This window comes from Dama dama, chromosome 22 (assembly GCF_033118175.1).
Source record: "Dama dama isolate Ldn47 chromosome 22, ASM3311817v1, whole genome shotgun sequence".
NCBI classification, from domain to species: Eukaryota; Metazoa; Chordata; class Mammalia; order Artiodactyla; family Cervidae; genus Dama; species Dama dama.
In genome coordinates, this window is record NC_083702.1 from 30,804,529 (window position 1) to 30,826,009 (window position 21,481).

Genomic DNA, 21,481 nt, shown 5'->3' on the forward strand with positions numbered 1-21,481 from the left:
CCAAGGAGTCGCAAAGGGTCACACACGACTTAGGGGCTAAACAACATCTTTCTAACCTTTTCCTCTGGAGTAAAATGTTCCAGCCTCTGTGTTTCTACTTCTTGTATCCGTGTAGGAGGTTGGACATAGCATCTGCCCCAGATCCTTCAACTGACGCTTTTCCATGGCCTTACCTTTACCAACTAAGACCTTTTAACAGGAAAGGGCAGCTCTATTTGACTAGGCCAAAACAGCTGGCCCTTCTGTGTCCTCTCCTAGACCGTTCCACTTGTTTTGTATTTATATGGTTTTGGGAAAGAGATTCTTGAGCTTCAAAGCTTACGTAAAGGATGGTAAAGACATTGGCCAACCAGTGGGGAGTTTTATTTTGGATAGTGGGCCTTCTCAGTGCCCTAAATCTCCTGAAGCTGGTAGCTCTTTGGGGAGTCTTCTTCCACCTCTTTGTGAGACAACTGGCCTATGGAGTCGACTGGCCTTCACAGAGAATAAAGCCAAAACAAAGTAGGAATTAAACCCAGTGATCTCAACATCCAGTAGCAAAATCCTCTATTCTGTCATCAGACGTAATTTCTATCTTCGAGTATCTTAATAGCCATATTGTCCAGGTAATCTTTCCCAAGATAGGTGCTGTTTGAAAAAGACAAACATTGTATGATATCAGTTATATGTGATTTCTAAAAAAAAAAAAAAAATTGATACAAATGAACTTAATATAAGAAATAGACTCACAGACATTGAAAACAAACCTGTAGTTACCAAAGTGGATGGAGTGGGGAGAAGGTAGATAAATGAGGAATTTCAGATGAACAAATGCACAGTACTATATATGAAAGAGATAAACAACAAAGACCTCCTGTAGAGCATAGGGAACTATATTCAACATTTTGGAATAACTTTTTTTTTTTTATGGTGACTTTTTTTTTTTCATTTATTTTTATTAGTCGGAGGCTAATTACCTAACAATATTGTAGTGGGTCTTGTCATATATTGACATGAATCAGCCTTGAAATAACCTATAATGGAAAAGAATCTGAGAAAGGTCATATATATATATATATATATATATAACTGAATATTAGCTTGCTGTGCAACTGAAGGGCTTCTCTGGTGGCTCAGACAGTGAAGAATCTGCCTGCAGTGAGGAGATGTAATAGACACTAGTTCGATCCTTGGGTCAGGAAGACCCCCTGGAGAAGGGAATGGCTACCCCCTCCAGTGTTCTTGCCTGGAGAATTTCCTGACACTAATATAACCTGCACCTGAAACTAGTATAACATTGTAAATAAACCATACTTCAATATTTTTAATGTATAAATAAAATGTAAACAGTTTTTTTCTAAAGATAGGTGCAGTTGTGTGTGTGAACACAGTAATCATGGATCTTGTAAGAATGCAGTTTAAACTTTGACGGTGTTAGGTTGGGCCTGGGCACCCTGAAGTCTACTGGAAGAATTCAGATAACATCAGTGATGTGGGCAAAATTATCTCCATTAAATATGCCTTTTAAAAAAGTTCCAGAGAGAAAAACAAGTATCATGTATTTATGTATATGGAATCTAGAAAAAAAAAAAAAATGGTATAGATGAACCTATTTACAGAGCTGGAAGAAAGACCAGACATGAAAGACAAACATTGTATGATATCAGTTTTTTTTTTTTTATACATATCATATATACCATATATATATATACCATATACCAGTTATATGGTCTTTAAGAAAGACCAGACCAGAAAGAAGGAACATGTGGACAGAGGGATATGGAGGAAGGGGAGGGTGAGACAAATTGGGAGATGGGGCTTGACATATATAAACTACCGTGGGTAAAAAATAGATAGCTGGCGGGAACCTGTTGGACAGTGTAGGGGGCTCAGTGCTCTGTGATGACAGGGATGGAATGCGGGGGGTGGGCGGGGGTGAGAGGGAGGTCCAAGAGGGAGGGGCTATGTGAATGCATACAGTTGATTCTCGTTGTTGTAGAGCAGAAACTAACACAGTATTATAAAGGAATTACACTCCAATTGTTTTTTTGTTTTTTTTTAATGAGGGAAAAATAGGTTTCGGATCCAATTTGTCCAATAGCCACTGCCAGGTCATAGTGTCAGCAGAATAAAAGGTAAATGTTTTTGTACGTCAACTTTTTTAATCAAATAAGTAACTTCTTTTTTAGCCCATTTCTAGGTTTAGACCTGTAAAAATCTTTAACTTTTGTGATTTAACAAAAACATTTGATTGGGAGTCAATGCCTTTTTAGGATAAATTTACCTTCTGGCATGTTACTTTTGATAAGACTACAATATTGATAACATGTCAAAGCCATTCTCCTCACTTGTGCATATTATGCTGAAAATGGCAGCTTTGACGTAAAACATCAGGTTATGAATTCATTAGTGAATCTGTTACAGACAAAGCACATTAATTTATTTTTTCCTTAAAATTGTAATTTCAAAACACAGTTTGACTGGCAATTTATTTTCCTGTCCCTCTTTCTAAAACCTTTGTGTGTGTTTGGTATGGAAAGGGGAAAAAAGACATTTTAGTTGTTTCTTGCCTGAATGATCAGTCACTTCGGTCATGGCCGACTCCTTGCGACCCTATGGACTGTAGCCTGCCCGGCTCCTTCTGTCCCTGCGATTCTCCAGGCAGGAATACTGGAGTGGGAGTGGGTTGCTGTTCTCTCCTCCAGGGGAGAGATCAAATCCACATCTCCTGCGACTCCTGCATTGCAGGTGGATTCTTTACCTGTTAAACCAGCAGGGAAGCCCAGTTGCTTGTTAGGATAACCTAATAACGGTTTCAGTTATAGTCTTCTTTTTTCTATTGCTTTTTCTTTGGAAGTTGCTAAAATCCCTTGAAATTAACTTATAAAATCTGAAAACCTAATATTTAAAGTTAAGATTTTTCTCTAGATATGGTGGTAATCTTTTAGTCCTTAGTTTTTATCTTCCTCCTCTCCTAAACAGGAGAAAATACTACATTCATGGTTTTGGCTCTTTCTTGCTTTAATTATTCTTTAAAGGGAGTAAACATTTCTCAAGTTTCTACCTGCAAACTCCTTTATATATTTCATTCTCATTTACTAACCAAATCTCCTTTCTGCACATGACCATCAAGTCCAAATGTCAGGTGCCCAAACCCCAATCTCTCTTGCACAAGTATTTACAGGTAGATTGCATCACCCATCGGAGAAGGCAATGGCAACCCACTCCAGTACTCTTGCCTGGAAAATCCCATGGATGGAGGAGCCTGATGGGCTGCAGTCCATGGGGTCGCGAAGAGTCGGACACGATTGAGCGACTTAGCAGCAGCAGCAGCAGCAGCATCACCCATCAAGCTTCAATCCCAAATCACACTCGTCTGTTCCTTCTCCATACGCCCTGATATTTCTATTGCTAGCCATTCTCCCAGTTATGCAGACTTTAAGCTTTCAAGTTTTTTAGTTTGTGTTATCACTTTTTATACCGTCTAAGATTTACTACTCAAAATGTCCAAAGGTCAGAATAGGATCTATGAGCATCACTTGGGAGTTTACTCGAAATGCAGATTCTCAGGCTGCATCCAATCTATACTGAATCAGAGCACACATTTTAATGAGATTCCCAGATGATTCAAAAGCACATTAATAAATACCTTCAGAGCACTACTCTAACATTTAGAAGAAAGAGATCATCTCTCTCATCCATGGGACCTTAGCACATGGTGGCCACTCTGATCCTTGTTCACTGCCTGCCTGTGTGTATAACTGTTTCAACTAAAGAAACTCTTGACGAAAGTGAAAGAGGAGAGTGAAAAAGCTGGCTTAAACTCAACATTCAAAAAACTAAGATCATGGCATCTGGTCTCATCACTTCATGGCAAATAGATGGGAAACATTGGAAACAGTGACAGACTTTATTTTTGGGGGCTCCAAAATCACTGCAGATGGTGATTGCAGCCATGAAATTAAAAGACGCTTGCTCCTTGGAAGGAAAGCTATGACCAACCTAGACAGCATATTAAAAAGCAGAAATACTACTTTGCCGACAAAGGTCCATCTAATCAAAGGTATGGTTTTTCCAGTAGTCATGTATGGAAGTGAGAGTTGGACCATAAAGAAAACTGAGTGCCAAAGAATTGATGCTTTTGAACTGTGGTGTTGGAGAAGAGAAGACTCTTGAGAGTCCCTTGGACTGCAAGGAGATCAAACCAGTGAATCCTAAAGGAAATCAGTCCTGAATATTCATTGGAAGGACTGATGCTGAAGCTGAAACTCCAATACTTTGGCCACCTGATGTGAAGAACGGACTTATTGGAAAAGACCCTGATGCTGGGAAAGACTGAAGGCGGGAGGAGAAGGGGACGACAGAAGATGAGATGGTTAGATGGCATCACTGACTTGATGGACATGTGTTGGAATAAGCTCTGGGAATTGGTGATGGACAGGGAAGCCTGGCAGGCTGCAGTCCATGGGGTTGCAAAGAGTTGGACACGACTGAGTGACTGAACTGAACTGTACATAATTGGGTCATAGCCCTCTTGCCTTCTCCAAATTCCTTTTTGCAGTTCTCTTCCATATCATCAATTTTTCCTTCTCTGCCAATCATCTCCATCAGCATACAGGTTCTGCAAATGGTCATCAAAAGGAACCAGCAAACCTGGCTGATTTAAGCAAAAGCGGACTTTATTAAAAGGACACTGTAGGCGAATCACTATCTCCTCCGCACTGCATGCAGGAATCCGTCACTAGCCTTGGAGCCAGTATTGCCCACACAAACTTGAGCGTCCTACAGCCACTGCTGCCCCAGAAAGTGCTCCTCCCACTCCCCACTTATCCCCTCCCAGCTCCAGTCTCCATCCAAGCGGGTACATCTGATTGGTGAAGCCTGCATCCTGACCACACTCTACCTGATAGGGAGACTGGGAGGAAGTATCTAACATGTTCAGCGTCTACAATAGAGGGAGGACACTGCCTCCCACCAAAAGTCATAATTTATAGTTTAGGGAATTTCAGAAATGTCCTTCAAAAAAAAGGATTCAGATGTTATTGAAAGGTTAAAAAAATAATAATTCCATTTCTACCACACTCATTTCTCTTTTTTCAAAGTTTATTTTTTTCCTTTCCCCCTTTTGGTGGAATTAAAAAAGGTTGTCCACACTTGTCTTTATTTCCTCATATCCTTTCTACCCAATCTAGCATTGTTTCTCAAAAGCCATCATATTCCCAAATCCAGCAGGCACTTCTCAGCTCATGCAGTTTAACCTTGCAATGCTATTGGATAGTCTCCCAGCTCCCATGAACTTATGGTCTCTTGGAATTTCACTTTTTTCCAATTGCTTCAGCTCAGTTTTCTTTGCTGACTTTCGCTCAGCTCAATCTCTGTATGTTTGTTTTCAGAGCTCTATCCCTTCCTCTTTAACTCCATTCACTCCCTAAGTATTCTTTCAATTTCAATTTTTTCCTGACTTAAAATTCTCAAATCTGATAATTCTTGCCTTTAGAAAAAAATCTACAGACCTGTTTACTGAGCTCGAGTTTTGCATCTGCAGCTGCTTACTTTGTACTTCTCCATGTATGTCTAATACATATATTAATTTTAATATGTCCAAAGATAATTCTTACTTCTTAATTTCCCTCTCTAAATTGGTTCCTTATGAAGTCCCTCCAATTTCAATAAAGGGCTTCATCATTCAGCTGGTGTTTAAGCCAAAAATCTCAGAATCATCCTTGATTTATTTTTCTTAAACTCTCATATCCCATTTATCCACAAGTCCATATTTTCTACCACCCAAATTCATTACAGCTCTCCATTCCCTATAAGCACTCCCCTAGTCTAAGCCATCATCATCTTTTGCTTATTCCCAAATTGTCATTTGAATTGGCCCATTTCTTCCTCTCCATCCTCAATTCACAGCCCCCTCTCCAGACCCCCCACATAACTTTGCTCCATTGATCACCTTCCTGTTCTTCAAACAAGCCAAGCTCTTTGCCATCCCAAGATTTTGCATTTTTCTTCTGCCTAGAATGTCAGCAATACTAAATCCATGCCAGCTTATCCCATTCTGACTCCACGTTATCCTTCCAGATCCCTCTTGGTTTTTACCTTCCCTAAACTAGCCCACCACTTACCTTATCACCTCATTACCTTATCTTGCTTACTTTTCCTTTATAAAGCATTTTAAAATTCTGAAATTACCTTATTTACTAGTTTGGAGTGTTTCTCCCCTGACTAGAAGCAGAATCAAAGCAGAAACCTGTCTTTTTGATTCATGTTTGTGCCCCGTGGGATGTCTGATACACAGTAGGCATTCCATAAATATTTTGTTAAGTAACTGAATTGATAATTAAGTGAATGACTGATGTCATATTCCATTGAGATTCCCTAACCTTTTCATTCCTATCCAAATGACTCATCTTTACTCACTGGTGATAGCTTGATAGCTAGTTATCTAAGACAAGTTTTGTTCATTTACTTTTGATTCTGCCTGGGGTTATTAAACATTCTCCTTAATAATAATAACAATAATGCCTTGAAAAGCTAGTAAGAAAACCAAAGGTTATGATGCTGATATAACTCAGAATATCTCCTGGCTGATGTGGGCAGTAAGTGATGTTCACCCATCAATCATTTTTCCACTTCCTGCAACTGAATCTCCCTGGAGGAGTCATCAGATGCTCTCAATCTTGAAGATTGACAGGAAGTCCCTGCAGACACCAACTCTATGCAACATCAGGAGGGATCCTTGACACTAAGATTTAAAAGCCCCACTCTCAGAAAGATTTAGAAAACTCACAGGCTAAGTTTTAGTTATCACAGCTTCTGGAAAGGTGCAGAACATGAAGGTAAGGAAAAGTTTTATTTGAGACTTTTTAGCTATTTTATAAAAGCTGTATAGTGTTTTTTTTTTTTTTTTAACTCTTTCATGTTTAATGTGTTTCAGAGTCAAACATTACGCCCTTAAAATATCAGATTCATTTGATTTTACAAAGAAAAAAATTCACTTATTCTCTTAAATCCTCGTTTGGGTTAAATCATTAAAATAAAATATTTCTAAATAATTTTTAAAAGATCTCTTTGTGAATTATCTAGATGATAAACTGGGGAACTCCCTTCTCCCCTACATTCTGAGTGCTCAAACAAAACATAGCAAAAAAAAAAAAAAAAGGGCGGGGGGTGTAATTGTCCAGGAGCCAAGGAAAAAAGTAGAAGATTCTACAGGCACAGAAATGACTTTGATCGTTTCATGCAGGGATTCAAAAGTCTGGTGGTAATGACCTTGACCTTCTTCCTGGTGTTTTCTTTCCTGGGAAATTGCAACAGTGCTCCGCAGGTAATCACAAGCAAAAACTGGGGCTCCTCTGTGCGCTGGGTACGTCCTTCCTTCCTTCTTCCCTCCCCTCTATTTCTTCCCTTCTTTTCCTTCTTTCTTCTCTTTCCTTCCCTTCCCTTTCTATCGTTCCCTCCCCTCCCTTCTCGTTGATTTCTAATGCTGGGCTGGGCAGCAACGCCCCTCTAACTGCTTTCCTCTTCTTGGGTTGTAGAGACTCGTTGAGAGAAGGAACTGGACTCCTCAAGCTATGCTCTACCTGAAGGGTGCACGTATGTTCCAAACACTTTGCTCTTCGACAGTGGTAAACGGGGAGCCTTAGGGGCGCAGGAACCCGCGGGACAGAAGGAGGCCTGCGGGGAGAGAATCCTATCGAGTTCGTTCCCCAAAATAATTGAGGTCATTCTGGTCTCAGTTAATCAAGGAGAAAGGTCGAGGGTGGGGAGTGGGGTGGGGAGGATAATCAGAAATCCTCCAACCCAAACCGGAAGGTAGTTGGCTCTTGCTCAAAGGAAGATTGGAGTTTCCCAGGCACACCGCCCTGGCTGGTGAGCGAGACCGGCGCCCCCTCCGACGCGCTGGGGGAGGCGCGCGGCTTTCCCGGTGGTCTCCTCCCCGATCCGCGCCGGGGACCCGGAGCCCCGCACCCCCGCGCGCCCCGGCTGGGAGCACCCGGCCTCGCCGGCCCGGCTCGCCCGCTGCTGGTCCGGCAACTCCGATCGGCCGGGCCGGGCGGGCGCTGAGCCCTTGTCTCGCCTTGGCAGAGGGGCGCCGCTTCCTTTCCGACCAGAGCCGGAGGAAGGACCTCTCCGACCGGCCGCCGCTCGGTGAGTGCGCGGGAACCCGGAGGCCGCGGGCGCCAGGAGACCGCGCGGGTCGGGAGGGCGCACTCCGCCCCCGGGAAGGCGGGCTCCGGGGCCGCCCGAGGGAGAGCCGGCCCCGCCCGGCCCCGCTGGCCTCAAGGATAGAGATCCGGTGGCGGGAGCCGGGGTTCCGCTCCAGACAGCTGAGGTCGGGGGTAGTGGCGGGCGCGGGGTGGGGCGGAGAGGTCAGGATGGGTGTGAGAGCTGTGCGTCTGCCCCTAGAAATGTGCCTCCCGTTTAACGCAGGGTCTTTACAAGATTTCCTTTAAACGCTGTTGTTACCAATGTTATCATCATCGTCATTGTTAAAATAGTGATTTGCCTAAAAACTTCAAACGCCTCTATTTTATTACTGAAAAGAACTATCAAAAGGTTCAAAGCCAGAAATAGTGAAGAAGTGGGGCGCCTTTAAGGATGGAGCCAGAGACTCTTTCACGATAAACTTTCCACGCCGTTGAATTAAAAAATAGCAATATCATTCATTTTGATAAACATTCAAGATTGCTGAAAATTACCAAGTCTACTCGTTTTGAAAAATACCAAACACCGTTTTGAGCACATAGTAGGTGCTTATCAAATTTTGGTTTACCTTCTTCAAGCCGGCACCTTATTTACTGTAGGAGGTTACGGTTTGTTTTCCCACTTCATTAGATAACCAAAATTCATGGTTTGTGTTGAATCAGGACGGTTTGTCTTCCACCAACTTGTTTGAAATAGTTTTGAATATTCTTCAGATTCTCTTTCAGTCAAATAATTGCCTTATATGTGGCCAAGAAGGTAGATTATTTTCTCAAACTGCTTTGGAAGGAATAAGAAAGAACTAGACTCCAGGCAGTGTGTGTGTGTGTGTGTGTGTGTGTGTGTGTGTGTGTGTGTGTGTGAGTCGTTCAGTCGTGTTTGACTCTTGCAACCCCACCAGGCTCCTCTGTCCATGGAATTCTCCAGGCAAAAATACTGGAGTGAGTTGCCATTTCCTCCTCCTGGGATCTTCCTGACCCAGGGATCAGACTCCAGGCAGAGCCCGGTCTAAACTTTTCCACTCAAACATCCCATTTTAACCTCTGAGGGGGAAAATTCCTCCTGGGCTCTTTATCTTAATCCTCCTTGCTTTAGTGAAATTTGCTGTAGTATATATAGTTTAAATTCTCTTCCATTCCCTGTCATACACAGTATAACCAATTGTAAGTAATGTCCAAAGAAAGTGTGAAATGTTTCACCTTATAAAAATCAGTCTGTGCAAGGGGCTCTTTGCTGAGCAATCAAAAAGCTATTTCTCAGAGATTTTTCTAGTACTATAGCATAATAGAATAAGACTTCCCTATATGAATATTTAGGATTCCCTGGTGACAGATGGTGGGGAAGATGCCCTGGAGAAGGGAATGGCAACCCACTCCAGTATTCTTGCCTGGGGAATCCCATGGATAGAGTAGCCTGGTGGGCTCCATGAGGTTGTGGAGTTGGACCCGACTGAGCAACTAACAGTTACTTACTTATATGAATGTTTAAATGCTAATAGAACCTGTATATGTTTTTTCATTTCTCCAGAAAGACGAAGCCCAAATTCCCAACAACTAACTCTTCCAGAGGCAGCAGCTGTACTATTGGCTTTTTTGCAGAAACCACAAGAAGGTACAAGCATAGTAAACTCTTTTAACTGCAGGACAGAGAAGCTTTGAGTGCTTTGGAGATTCTGTGTTGGGTGCAACAAAGTTGCTTTTAGTTATTTAGATTTTAAAAAATAATTAACAGTTGCCCAGGCCATCAGAAATTAACAGAAATGTTTATTATTTACAGACTACCATATTTCTCACTATAGTGAGTCCCAAGAATGTAAAAACATTTCCTTGATGAGATGGTGGGATTTCATGTTAATTCCATAATCCATAGCCTTTTAGAGCTTTTATTTCTTTTAGAATCCTAGAGACTCCAACTTCATTATTTTATATTTGAAAAAATTGAGGCCAAGTAATCACAAATCCAATTACTTGCTATTAAAATTTGAAGCAAATGAAATAGCTGAAAATCATTCATTTTTAACTTACAAACAGGGCAGTTTCTTATGGTTCACCCTAAGAGATATGGGCTAGTTCTGATGCTAAATGCTAAACCTGTGTGATTTGTGTTGCACTATTCAACTTCTTGGATTTTCCCAATGGCTCAGTGGGTAAAGAATCTGTCTGCAGTGCAGGAGACACAAGGAGACTCAGGTTTGATCTCTGGGTTGGGAAGATCCCCTGTAAGAGAAAAATGGCAGCCCACTCCAGTATTCTTTCCTGAAAACTCCCATGGACAGAGGAACCTGGTGGGCTATGGTCCACAGGGTCACAGAGAGTCGGACATGACTGAGCAACTGAGCATGCACACATACAGTTTCTTGCATGCCAGGACTAGGTGTGATCTTCAAATAGAGACTCTGTCCATGTGGCATTAAAACCACTATTTGCATTAAGGCATCTTGTAACACGTTAGCCTGGACTTTGGAATATAACAGGACTGGGTTCAAATCCTGGCCTGAATGTTTTCCTATCTGGGTGGCCTTAGTGTCATTATTGGTAAAACGGAATAATGACATCCATGGGCAGGGTTGCTCTAAGAGCCAAATGAAACAAAGTATGTGATTTTGTATTAGTATTAACAATAGAGGTCATCAAAGCATAATAAATAGACCTAGACATTTTGCTCTCAAAAACTGTAATGATGCCATATTTATGATATGATTTACATGATAAAATGTATAAAAAAAATACAGTGAGTAGTGTGTGCTCAGTCGTGCCTGACTCTCGGCGACCCGGTGGACTGTAGCCAACCAGACTCCTCTGTCCATGGAATTTCCCGGGCAAGAATACTAGAGTGGGTTGCCGTTTCTTCCTCGCAGGGATCTTCCTGACTGAGGGATCAAACCGGCATCTCCTGAATTGGCAGGTGGATTGTTTACCCCTGAGCCACCTGGAAAGCTCTCTGGTGGTCCGAGCACAAACTGCTGGCCTGCTGCTCTGACACTCATGCTGATGAAGAAAACCCTGTGCTCACTGCCTGGTATTGGATGGGCGCTGTCTGGGAAAGGAAGAGAGCAGGAGGTTCTTTCTGGCTTCAGACTTACAGCTTTGTTGTGGAAAAACAAAACAAAAACAACCCTACAAGAAGTAAATGGAAGAGACGGGGATAAAGAGGTTTTTTGAACTCAGAGCAAAATGGAGGTTGACTTGGTTGCATGGAGGAGATGATACTAGTTAATTCCCCAAATCTGCATTGATGTCTGCTAGGTGCCAGGCACTGTGGCAGATAGAGAAAAAAAGCAGGTTAAACAAAAAAGCAAAAATGAGAAGGACTGCCTGATGGTCCAGTGGTTAAGACAGCATCTCCTGCATTGGCAGGCAGATTCTTTACCACTAGCACCACCTGGGAAGCCCAGTACATTTATTAATAATTCATTCATCCATAATAAGTGAATTACCTCCTAGGATTACCCACCTTTATCGTCCATACTTTACAGATGAGGAAATAGAAGCACAGAAAGACTGAGTAGCTTGCCCACTCTCAGGAGGCAGGGACATACTTGAACTGAGCTGAGAAACAGGAGGTAGCTGATTCTTCATCTGAGAATTAATCACGTGGTCTATGGATTTTTAGCAGACAGGGAACATGGTAAGGAAGATGTAACTGGTTATGGCTCATAGGGTAACCATCAGAGCAGGAACAACAGCTACAATATGAGAACATCGCCTGTGTGTCAGATGTTAATGTCATCCTTGTAGCTCAGAAAACTGAACCTTTCTGGAGTGTATATCCTTTCCTAAGGCCACACGGTTAGTAAGAAGTGATATGGGGAGTTTAACTCAGGGCTGTGGGAATCTGTAACTCTTGCCATCTCTCAAATGGATAGTGATAAGAGGACGGCTGGAGAGGGGAGTCAATGAGAAACTAGGGCAGTCATTTGGGAGTGCAGTCATGAAGTCAGTGGGGATGGAGGCTCAATACTGAGGCATACCACAAGGAGAGCAGATAATACAGGGTAACTATTTGCTAAAAGCATAAAACAGAATGGATAAGCGACCAGGTCCTACTGTATAGCACAGGGAACTGTATCAAATATAGCAGAATGCTTAGTAAGAGTACAGAAATCAGAGGAGGAGGAAGATTGTGTTGGGTAGGAAGGGTCGTTAAAGAGGAGTGGGGTCGGGGCGTGGGAGGGAGACTCAAGAGGGAGGGGATATATGTATACTTATAGCTGATTCACACTGTACAGCAGAAACTAACACACCATTGTAAGCAGTTATCCTCCAATTTAAATTTTTTTCAATTAAATAATAATAAAATAAATTGCGGTTCATAAATCTTTGCCTCGCCCTGCCCAGTGGTATGATTTACTGCTGCTGTGCCCATTCTGAAACCTTGTTTGGAGGGAATTGGGGAAAGGAAATTAGACTGCAGAGGTAAGAGAAAGTGGACGCTTGCTGGCATGGCCTTCAGAATTCTTGCAATGAAAGGGTGAGAAATAGTTGAGTCATGAGCCATGCAACATTTGGCATTCTTACTGAGTTTTGAAGTCAGTAGGAGGACAGCACAAGTTAAGATGAGTGGATCGTGAAGTCTTAGATTTCATTGCTGGGAAGATTTGCAGAGCCAGAAAGGAAAGTGAGCTGGAAGGGAGAAAGGAGAGCTGTTTTAAAGAGAAAGAGAAGGGAAACTTCCCTGACAGTCCAGTATCTAAGACTTTGAGCTCCCAAGGCAGGGGGCCTCTGGTCAGGGAACTAGATCCCACATGCCACAACTCAGACCTAGCACAGCCAAATAAATAAATATGTTTTAAAAAATAAAGAGGAGGAGAAGGATCTTCATTAGAAACTACAGAATGATTAGACTCTAGGTCTCCATTTCAAGTCTTTTGGAAAAATAAATTTCAAATTTTTAGGTCTTTAAGTTTCTGAAGTGGCTTGTCTCTGATGATGAAATTAGAAAACAAAATTTTATTAGTCTAAATTGATGGGAAATTTTGGATTCTTACATGATAGATTAATCAATGTTCACCTTTATATTTTTATTCTGAAGTCCCTAGATATGATTTGGACTGACTCTTTGCAACCTCATGGGAATTCTTCAGGCCAGAATACTGGAGTGGATAGCCTTTCCCTTTTCCAGGGGATCTTCCCAACCCAGGGATCGAACCCGGGTCTCCTGCATTGCAGGCGGATTCTTTACCAGCTGAGCCAGAAGGGAAGCCCTTATTTTAAGTAGTGGATTATTATTTCAATGGAGGATATACAGGGATGATTCCTTTCCTGGCTTTTTTTCCTTTCCTTTAAATACACACTACCCTATATAAAACAGATCACTAGTAAGGACCTACTGTGTAGCACAGAGAACTCTACTCAATACTCTGTAATGACCTGTATGGGAAAAGAAGTGGATACATGTGCATGTGTAACTGATTCACTTTGCTATACAGAAGAAACTAACACTATAATAAATTTTTTTAATGTTTTAATTTAAAGAATAAATAGAGCATCTGATTTTCTGCAGTACTTTGAAATTTGGTTGCAATCCAGGTTAAACTAACTCAGATATTCCAACTATAATGTGACTAACTAGGGGAAAGTGGTTTTCTCTAGAGATGACCTTAGACAAAACAAACAGTGAAATTTTGCCTCTGGTGACTTCCTCTCCCTTCCCCATTGTCAGTTTCAGCCCTTAGACCCAGTTTTAATTCTAGGAACCTAGTGTCCTCTCAGTCTGCTGTTCCCACACAAGAGGTGATTCCTCCTGCTCTGAAGTTTTAGAATCCCATCCAGCTAACAAGTGTCCCTTCTTTTTGTCTTCCTTCTACCCCAGGCCTCTAGTTCAGCTAATAAGAGAATATGTGTTCCTTTGACATCTTTCCTAACCAAAGTGCATTTTAACAGGAAATATAGAAACAGTGGGACTTCCCAGGTGGTGCTAGTGGTAAAGAATCTGCCAGCCAGTGCAGGAGATGTAAGAGACTCGGGTTTGATCCCTGGATCAGAAGATCCCCTGGAGGAAGTCATGGCAACCAAGTCCAGTATTCTTACCTGGAGAATCCCATGGACAGAGGAGCCTGGCAGGCTACAGTCCATAGGGACACACAGAGTCAGACATGAATAAAGCCACTTAGCATGCATGCACACATAGAAACAATACCTTGATGTGAGTGCGTGGTTCTACTAGTGGATATTTTAGACACGAGGCATATTTAGAGAAAGACGTGGCCTTTTTGGATTTCTACTAAACACACCATGTAAATTCATTCACTGTGGAGACCCACATGTTAGATATGAATTCTCTGATGGGTCCCAAGCTGAGGGAGGAAATTTTGTAACAAAATCAGTCAGAATCCAATTAGGGGCATTCTGCAGCAGAGGGCATGAGTTAACATAATGTAAGGGGGGCAAATCAAATGTTTACTTCCTGAAGTTCTCTTCATCTTGTGTCTTCTTGTAAAAAACAGGATGTGTTTATGTTATGTATTTTTTTTCCCTTACAGCTGGAGAAGAAAACTTGGATCAAACCAGATTCTTAGAAGACAGTCTGCTAAACTGGTGACAATATACCAGATTCTATTCAATTATCATTCTATTCTTGTTGAAAACATGAGCCACGTGAATAAAGTCTGTGGACCCTTTTTCCTTCATTTGTAATCTTAGGAACATGTGCAGCCAGTTTTATTCTTCCAGAAGCTAAAGTGATGCTTCATTCTTAGAACATCACTGCTTTCTTCCATGACTTCAGATCCTGTTTAGATCACCTGGTATCTTACTCTTGAATTTAACCCATTTATAGTTATTAGGTTGAAGACTCTTTAAAGTGTTCCTTCTTTTTGTTACAATACCCATCTTGATTTAATCATTCTTAGTTGTTTTTTTTTTTTTTCCATTTTATTACCCACTTGGATTGTCTTAGCACTCAGCAGTGAATCTCCTTTCCTTTCCCCCCTTTCCTCACCTCCAAGGAGAGAGAGGTGGGAAGCATGGGAGGATGGGAAAGAGTGAAATGTGATTGTTAGTATCCAAGAAAGGTGAGTTGTCAGGAAGGGAAGCAGGGGGGATGACTGGGAAGAAGCCCTGTGATCAGTCAGGACACTGTGGTTGCTGAGCGAGGGGACCCTTGGTGAGGCAGGAGCCAGTGGAAGGTTCTACAGCAGGGTGCTCCCCCTGTGCTCTCTGGGGATTTCCTTGAATTCAGTTTAGAAACGAGGATCTAAAAATTACTGGAAAATAAGATGGAAACACACTCCACTCCTGGATATATTGTACAAAAGAAATGAATCTTTTTTTTCGGAGCCATTTTCCTTGGCTAAGCAGATTCAAAGATTGCTTACTCTGTCTAGAACTTGAGGCTTTATTTGCCCCTGGAGGAGGAAATAGCAACCCACTCCAGTGTTCTTGCCTGAGAAATCTCAAGGACAGAGGAGCTTGGCAGGCTGCAGTTCACAGGGTTGCAAAGAGTCAGACATGACTGAGAGATTGAGCACGCACTAGACTTTATTTGCATTAAAACATAACATAAAGGCACCCCAAGAATGTAAGTGCATGATACTATGCCTCATTTATTCAGGTTTTAAAGTCAACTATAAAGTCGACAGTTTTTCAGTACTGTCTGAAAAATAAAATATGCACTACCTACAACAAGCATATAGTATATTTATTTGGAATTACAATATGACCAGCATGTTAATTATTTCTGACTTAATTAATTGAAAGTTGTTACTGATAATTGTCATAAGTGGAAAGCATTGTCAATTCTTATTATCATCTGTACATAAGCTATTAGTAAGTAGGTAAAGAATATCATTATATGAATGTCTCTGTAACTTGGAATTACAGTTTTACTGTATTAAGTAAACAAAAGCCTATATGTAAGATGTGTCTGTATCTCATTTCATAATTGAATAACGAAACTGTTTTCAAGTTAATGTAACACGGATCTCTGCCAAAAACTTAATATGCTAGCATTAAAAAATTCTTTGTGGCATTATAATAGACGCCTGTCATTAATTATTATTTGATTTTAAAATGTATTTTCTAGATAGTATAAATGTCCAGTCTATTGAGAATTATTTACTCACCTGACATAGATTTGCACATTTGAACTACTTAAATACTATGTCTATTTGCAGAATACATTTAAAGTCTGTCTAACAAAGTAATTCTTCCACCTAGAACAATCTCAAGCATTTCCCACTAAAACAGAGCTTTTATAAGCTTTCTAAATGGCCAACAGCTGTTAAAATATTATCAGCTCCAATATTAGAAGTATTTGAACTTCCCGAACATTCTTCTGCTATAAAGATGTGTTCATTAACACAGTAGTTACATAAAGACCCCTATGCCTGGTTTGCTATAACCGTCTATCTCTCCTGGAGTGTCTTTGCAATTCTCTTTATTGCTGCCTTTTCAAAACTGAAATGAATCAAGTGATCAGTGGTCAAAATTTTTCACTTTGTATGACTTGTATTTTATTTACAATTTTTCAGAATTATTCAGCCTTCTGCTTTACTTTTTTAAAAATTTGAGTATAGTTGCTTTATCCCTGGAGAAGGGTATGGCAACACACTTCAGCATTCTTGCCTGGAGAATCCCATGGACCAAGGAGCCTAGAAGGTTGCAGTTCCTATGGTTGCAAAGAGTTGGACACAACTGAAGCGACTTAGCACGCATGCATGCATAGTTGCTTTATAATTTGTGTTAGTTTCTGCTCTACAACAAAGTGAATCCGCTATATATATATATGTATATATATATATATATATATGTATATATATATATATATACATATATCCCCCCTCTTCAGCCTCCCTCCCACCACCCCCCATCCCACACCTCTAGGTCATCATATAGCAACTTCACACTAGCTATCTGCTTTGCACATGGTAATGTATATACATGAGTGCTACTCTCTCAGTTCATCCCACCTCCCTTTGAGTAACTCATCCCACCTCTCAATTCATTCCACCCTCCCCTTCCCCCTGCCCCTCATGTCCGCAAGTCCATTCTCTACATCTGCGTCTCTATTCCTGCCCTCCAAATAGGTTTGTATGGCCTGTACTTTAAAACTGGGAAATGTTTGCCTCCTCTCCATATCTACGTCCTAGAATACCCCACTTCTGGATTGGCCTTGCAGCCACTTTCATACCCTCCAGTTGCTCTCGCCCTCTTTGCTCTATATCCTTCTTCCCCTGTGGCTACATGGCCTCCAGGTGGGCTCTCAATTATCTTCTGTTTCCCTGGGCTTCCCCAGTGGATGCCGTCTCTCCCCCAAGTCCCACATCACCATGGTGATCCTAAACAAGGAGAGAAGGAGATAGGTCCTAACAGGTTACCTCCAAGTAGCATTTCTTCTTTACCTGCTGATGAGAAATAAAAGTCTATATCCCACCAACCCTGAGTTACATTATTTTACCTTGGCCTCAGGAGAAAGGGCAATTGGGAATGCAACTTCCTGGCTTCCTCTTACTGGACTATAAATTCCTTAAGGAAATGTTCATGTCTAATTTGACTTCATCCTTAAAACCGTAATGTGAAATGGGCAACTGTGTCTCCCACATTACTTCAGAGAAATTTAGTCTCCCCATAAGATGTCTCTTTGAATATCTTCAAGTATACACTTAAGCAATCCCTCTTCTGAGACCTCCTGAAAAGCTATTTGAATAGCACTTGTAATATTTTATATTCCCATCTGTATATGTAAAGCCAGCTCTATTCACCCTTCTTCCTACCATTGAAGGAAAGCAAAGCAAAGCAAAGTCACTCAGTTGTGTCCAACTCTGCGACCCCACGGGCTGTGGCCTACCAGGCCCCTCCGACCATGGGATTTTCCAGGCAAGAATACTGGAGTGAGTTGCCATTTGCTTCTCCAGCCATAGAAGGAAGGGTCGTACAATGCATAAAAAAAAAAGTCTTGCTGTCAGCTGGCCAAGCATACAGTTTTCTATAGTTCCTGACCTCCAGTTTATGGATACATCCATGTTTTTTCTTTCTTTCTTTTTTTTTTTGACCTCGCTCCATGGCATGTGGGAATTTTGTTCCCTAACCAGGGATTGAACCCACACCCCCTGCATTGGAAGCGTGGAGTCTTCACAACTGGACCACCAGGAAAATCCCATACATTCTTTTATTTTTTCCTTTTTTATACATACATTCTTTAAGAGCATCAATTTTCTTATCTCTGTTTCTTTCATTAAAATCATGTATAAGGCACTATGATAGGCACAGAGTCATCTAATGACCCCATTGGTTGTTCCTCACTGAGCTTTGTCAAACTTGGGAAGATGACAACCAAACACTGAGTTTTGTCAGTCTTGGGGGAACAACAACTAAACACTGAACTTTGTCAGTCTTGGGGAAAAAACAACTAAACATGAGCTTTGTCAGTTTTGGGGAAATGACAACTAAGTGCCGAGAGCAAAGGGTTGGAGTCAGATGGCAGCAGCTGTCTGAAGAGAGGACCAAATGCAGGGTAGAAATTGATTCCTATATATGCCACTGGAAGCCAAGTGTTTGCAAATCAGTCTTTCCCCATGACCTGCACCATTTGTGCTCATTTCTAATCAGAAAACTATTCTTTCATTTAAAAAAAAACCTTGAATTTTAAAGTTTTAAGTATTTAAGTATTTTAAGTATTTAAGTATACTTAAGTATTAAATACTTAAGTATTTAAGTATTTTAAGTATTTAAGAAGTAATACTTCTTAAAGTATTAAGAAGTTATAGCTTCTATAGAGTTCATGCTTTCAACCATTTACCAATCAAGAGGATCACTTGAATACACACATCACGAGAGCACATCACTTTACTAGGGATATATTTTCATAGTTATTGCAAGAGTGAAACCCATTTTTATCATGAGATCTTTCTGGTGCTTCAGCAAATGGATATTTGAATTGTAATAGAAATCTATTTCATATTTTGTTTATCTAATCTCCTCTGCAGAGCTTTCCAAACTGCTCTGCAGATGCTGGGTTAGTTGGAAGCCACTGGGCATTTTTTAAGAAGTAGGCTTTAGGTAACTTTTTTTCCTTCCCCACAAACCTCTAAGTGAGGGAGTTTGCCATGATCTTCCATTTTGGTCTGAGATGTTGACAATAGAAGAGCTAGAATTTAGGGCAATAGAAGAGCTAGAATTCAGGGGCAATAGAAGAACTAGAATTCAGGGACAATAGAAGAGCTAGAATTCAGTTTCCACTGGTCTTTCATGATCTGATTCCAGCTTGAGCTTCATCCAGCCCAGCATTTCTCATGATGTACTCTGCATATAAGTTAAATAAGCAGGGTGACAATATACAGCCTTGACGTACTCCTTTGCCTATTTGGAACCAGTCTGTTGCTCCATGTCCAGTTCTAACTGTTTCTTCTTGACCTGCATACAGATATCTCAGGAGACAGGTCAGATGGTTTGGTATTCCCATCTCTTTCAGAATTTTCCACAGTCTGTTGTAATCCACACAGTCAAAGGCTTTGGCGTAGTCAATAAAGCAGAAGTAGATGTTTCTCTGGAACTCTTGCTTTTTTGATGATCCAACGGATGTTGGCAATTTGATCTCTGCTTCCTCTGCCTTTTCTAAATCCAGCTTGAACATCTGGAAGTTCTTCTTTTAACTTATTTAACTTGTATGCAGAGTACATCATGAGAAATGCTGGGCTGGATGAAGCACAAGCTGGAATCAAGATTGCTGGGAGAAATATCAATAACTTCAGACATGCAGATAACACCACCCTTATGGCAGAAAGCAAAGAACTAAAGAGCCTCTTGATGAAAGTGAAAGAGGGGAGTGAAAAAGTTGACTTAAAGTTCAACTTTCAGAAAACTAATATCATGGCATCTTGGTCCCATCACTTCATGGCAAATGGATGGGGAAACAATGGAAACAGTGACAGACTTTATATTTTGGGGCTCCAAAATCACTGCCAATGGTGACTACAGCCATCAAATTAAAAGATGCTTGCTCCTTGGAAGAAAAGTTATGACCAACCTAGACAGCATATTAAAAAGCAGAGACATTACTTTGCCAACAAAGGTCTATCTAGTTAAAGCTATGGTTTTTCCAGTAGTCATGTATGGATGTGAGAGTTGGACTATAAAGAAAGCTGAGCACTGAAGAATTGATTCTTTTGAACTGTGTTGTTGGAGAAGACTCTTGAGGGTCCCCTGGACTGCAAGGAGATTCAACCAGTCCATCCTAAAGGAAATCAGTCCTGAATGTTCCTTATAAGAACTGATGCTGAAGCTGAAACTCCAATACTTTGGCCACCTGATACTAAGAGCTGACTCATTGGAAAAGACCCTGATGCTGGGAAAGATTGAAGGCAGGAGGAGAAGGGGTCAAAAGAGGATGAAATGGTTGGATGGCATCACTGGTTCAATGGACATGAGTTTGAGTAAACTCTGGGAGTTGGTGATGGACAGGGAAGCCTGGTGTGCTGCAGTCCATGAGGTCGCAAAGATTTGGACATGACTGAGCAACTGAACTGAACTGCATGATCTGATACACTGTCATTCTTTCTTTTCCTTCTTTAAAAATTATAGGGTATGTATTTATTTATTTTTGGCTATGCTGGGTCATGATCGCTGCACACAGGCTTTCTCTAGTAGCAGCAAGAGGGGACTACTCTTCTTTGTGGTGCGTGGACTTCTCATTGCAGTGGTTCCCTCTGTTGTGGAGCATGGGCTCTAGGTGCTTGGACTTCAGTAATTGTGGCCCATGGGCGTAGTTATGCCATGGCATGTGGAATCTCCCAGACCAGAGATCGAACCCATGTTCCCTGCACTGGCAGAAGGACTCTCAACCACTCTCAACCATTCTCAAACAGGGACCACCAGAGAAGTCCCTGTTTATCTTTATTGTCATCAACAACCCAAAATTGAGCAGACCTAAAGAGAACCTCTACAGACCTGGGCCAACCAATAAGCCAACCAAGGCGTTCTCTGTTATGGAAAAATAATCCACAGGTGAATGTGGGGTTCTGTTTGTTTTTTGCCAATTTAGGTTTAACTACATTCAAAACATTAATATGTTTAACTACAACCATTCAACAATGTCTCAGAGACACTGTCCTTCTTATAATAGACTCTCTATTTTCTTTTGCTAATATTTTTTAAAGATGGTTTTAAATGTTATCCTTCATAAGGCACTATTTTATAATCTTTTTGAACATATTATTTAAATGCCTAAAAGAATTTTAAACAAGACATTATCAATGCAGTTAAACTTTAAATATTGATATATTTATTCATATGGATTTAACAATTTATCCCCTATGAAAGACTAACCAAGTTGTCAAAAAGAGTTTCCTTTTACACATAGA

The 21,481-nt window shown here is 41.0% G+C and overlaps 1 protein-coding gene across 2 annotated transcripts; it reads left to right on the top strand.

The window, feature by feature from the left end:
- Window positions 1-3,212: 3,212 nt before the first annotated feature.
- On the top strand, window positions 3,213-16,144 carry SPX (spexin hormone). 2 transcript variants are annotated; one of them, XM_061125113.1, is made up of 6 exons: window positions 3,213-6,818; window positions 7,226-7,306; window positions 7,518-7,575; window positions 8,068-8,130; window positions 9,712-9,795; window positions 14,666-16,144. In XM_061125113.1, the coding sequence occupies exons 1-6, from the start codon at window positions 6,813-6,815 to the stop codon at window positions 14,722-14,724; spliced, it is 351 nt and encodes a 116-aa protein (XP_060981096.1). In that variant the 5' UTR covers window positions 3,213-6,812; the 3' UTR covers window positions 14,725-16,144. The 2 variants fall into 2 exon arrangements, with proteins under 2 accessions (XP_060981096.1, XP_060981095.1); XM_061125112.1 differs by lacking the exon at window positions 3,213-6,818 and having other exon boundaries at window positions 7,188-7,306.
- The last annotated feature ends 5,337 nt before the right edge of the window (window positions 16,145-21,481 follow it).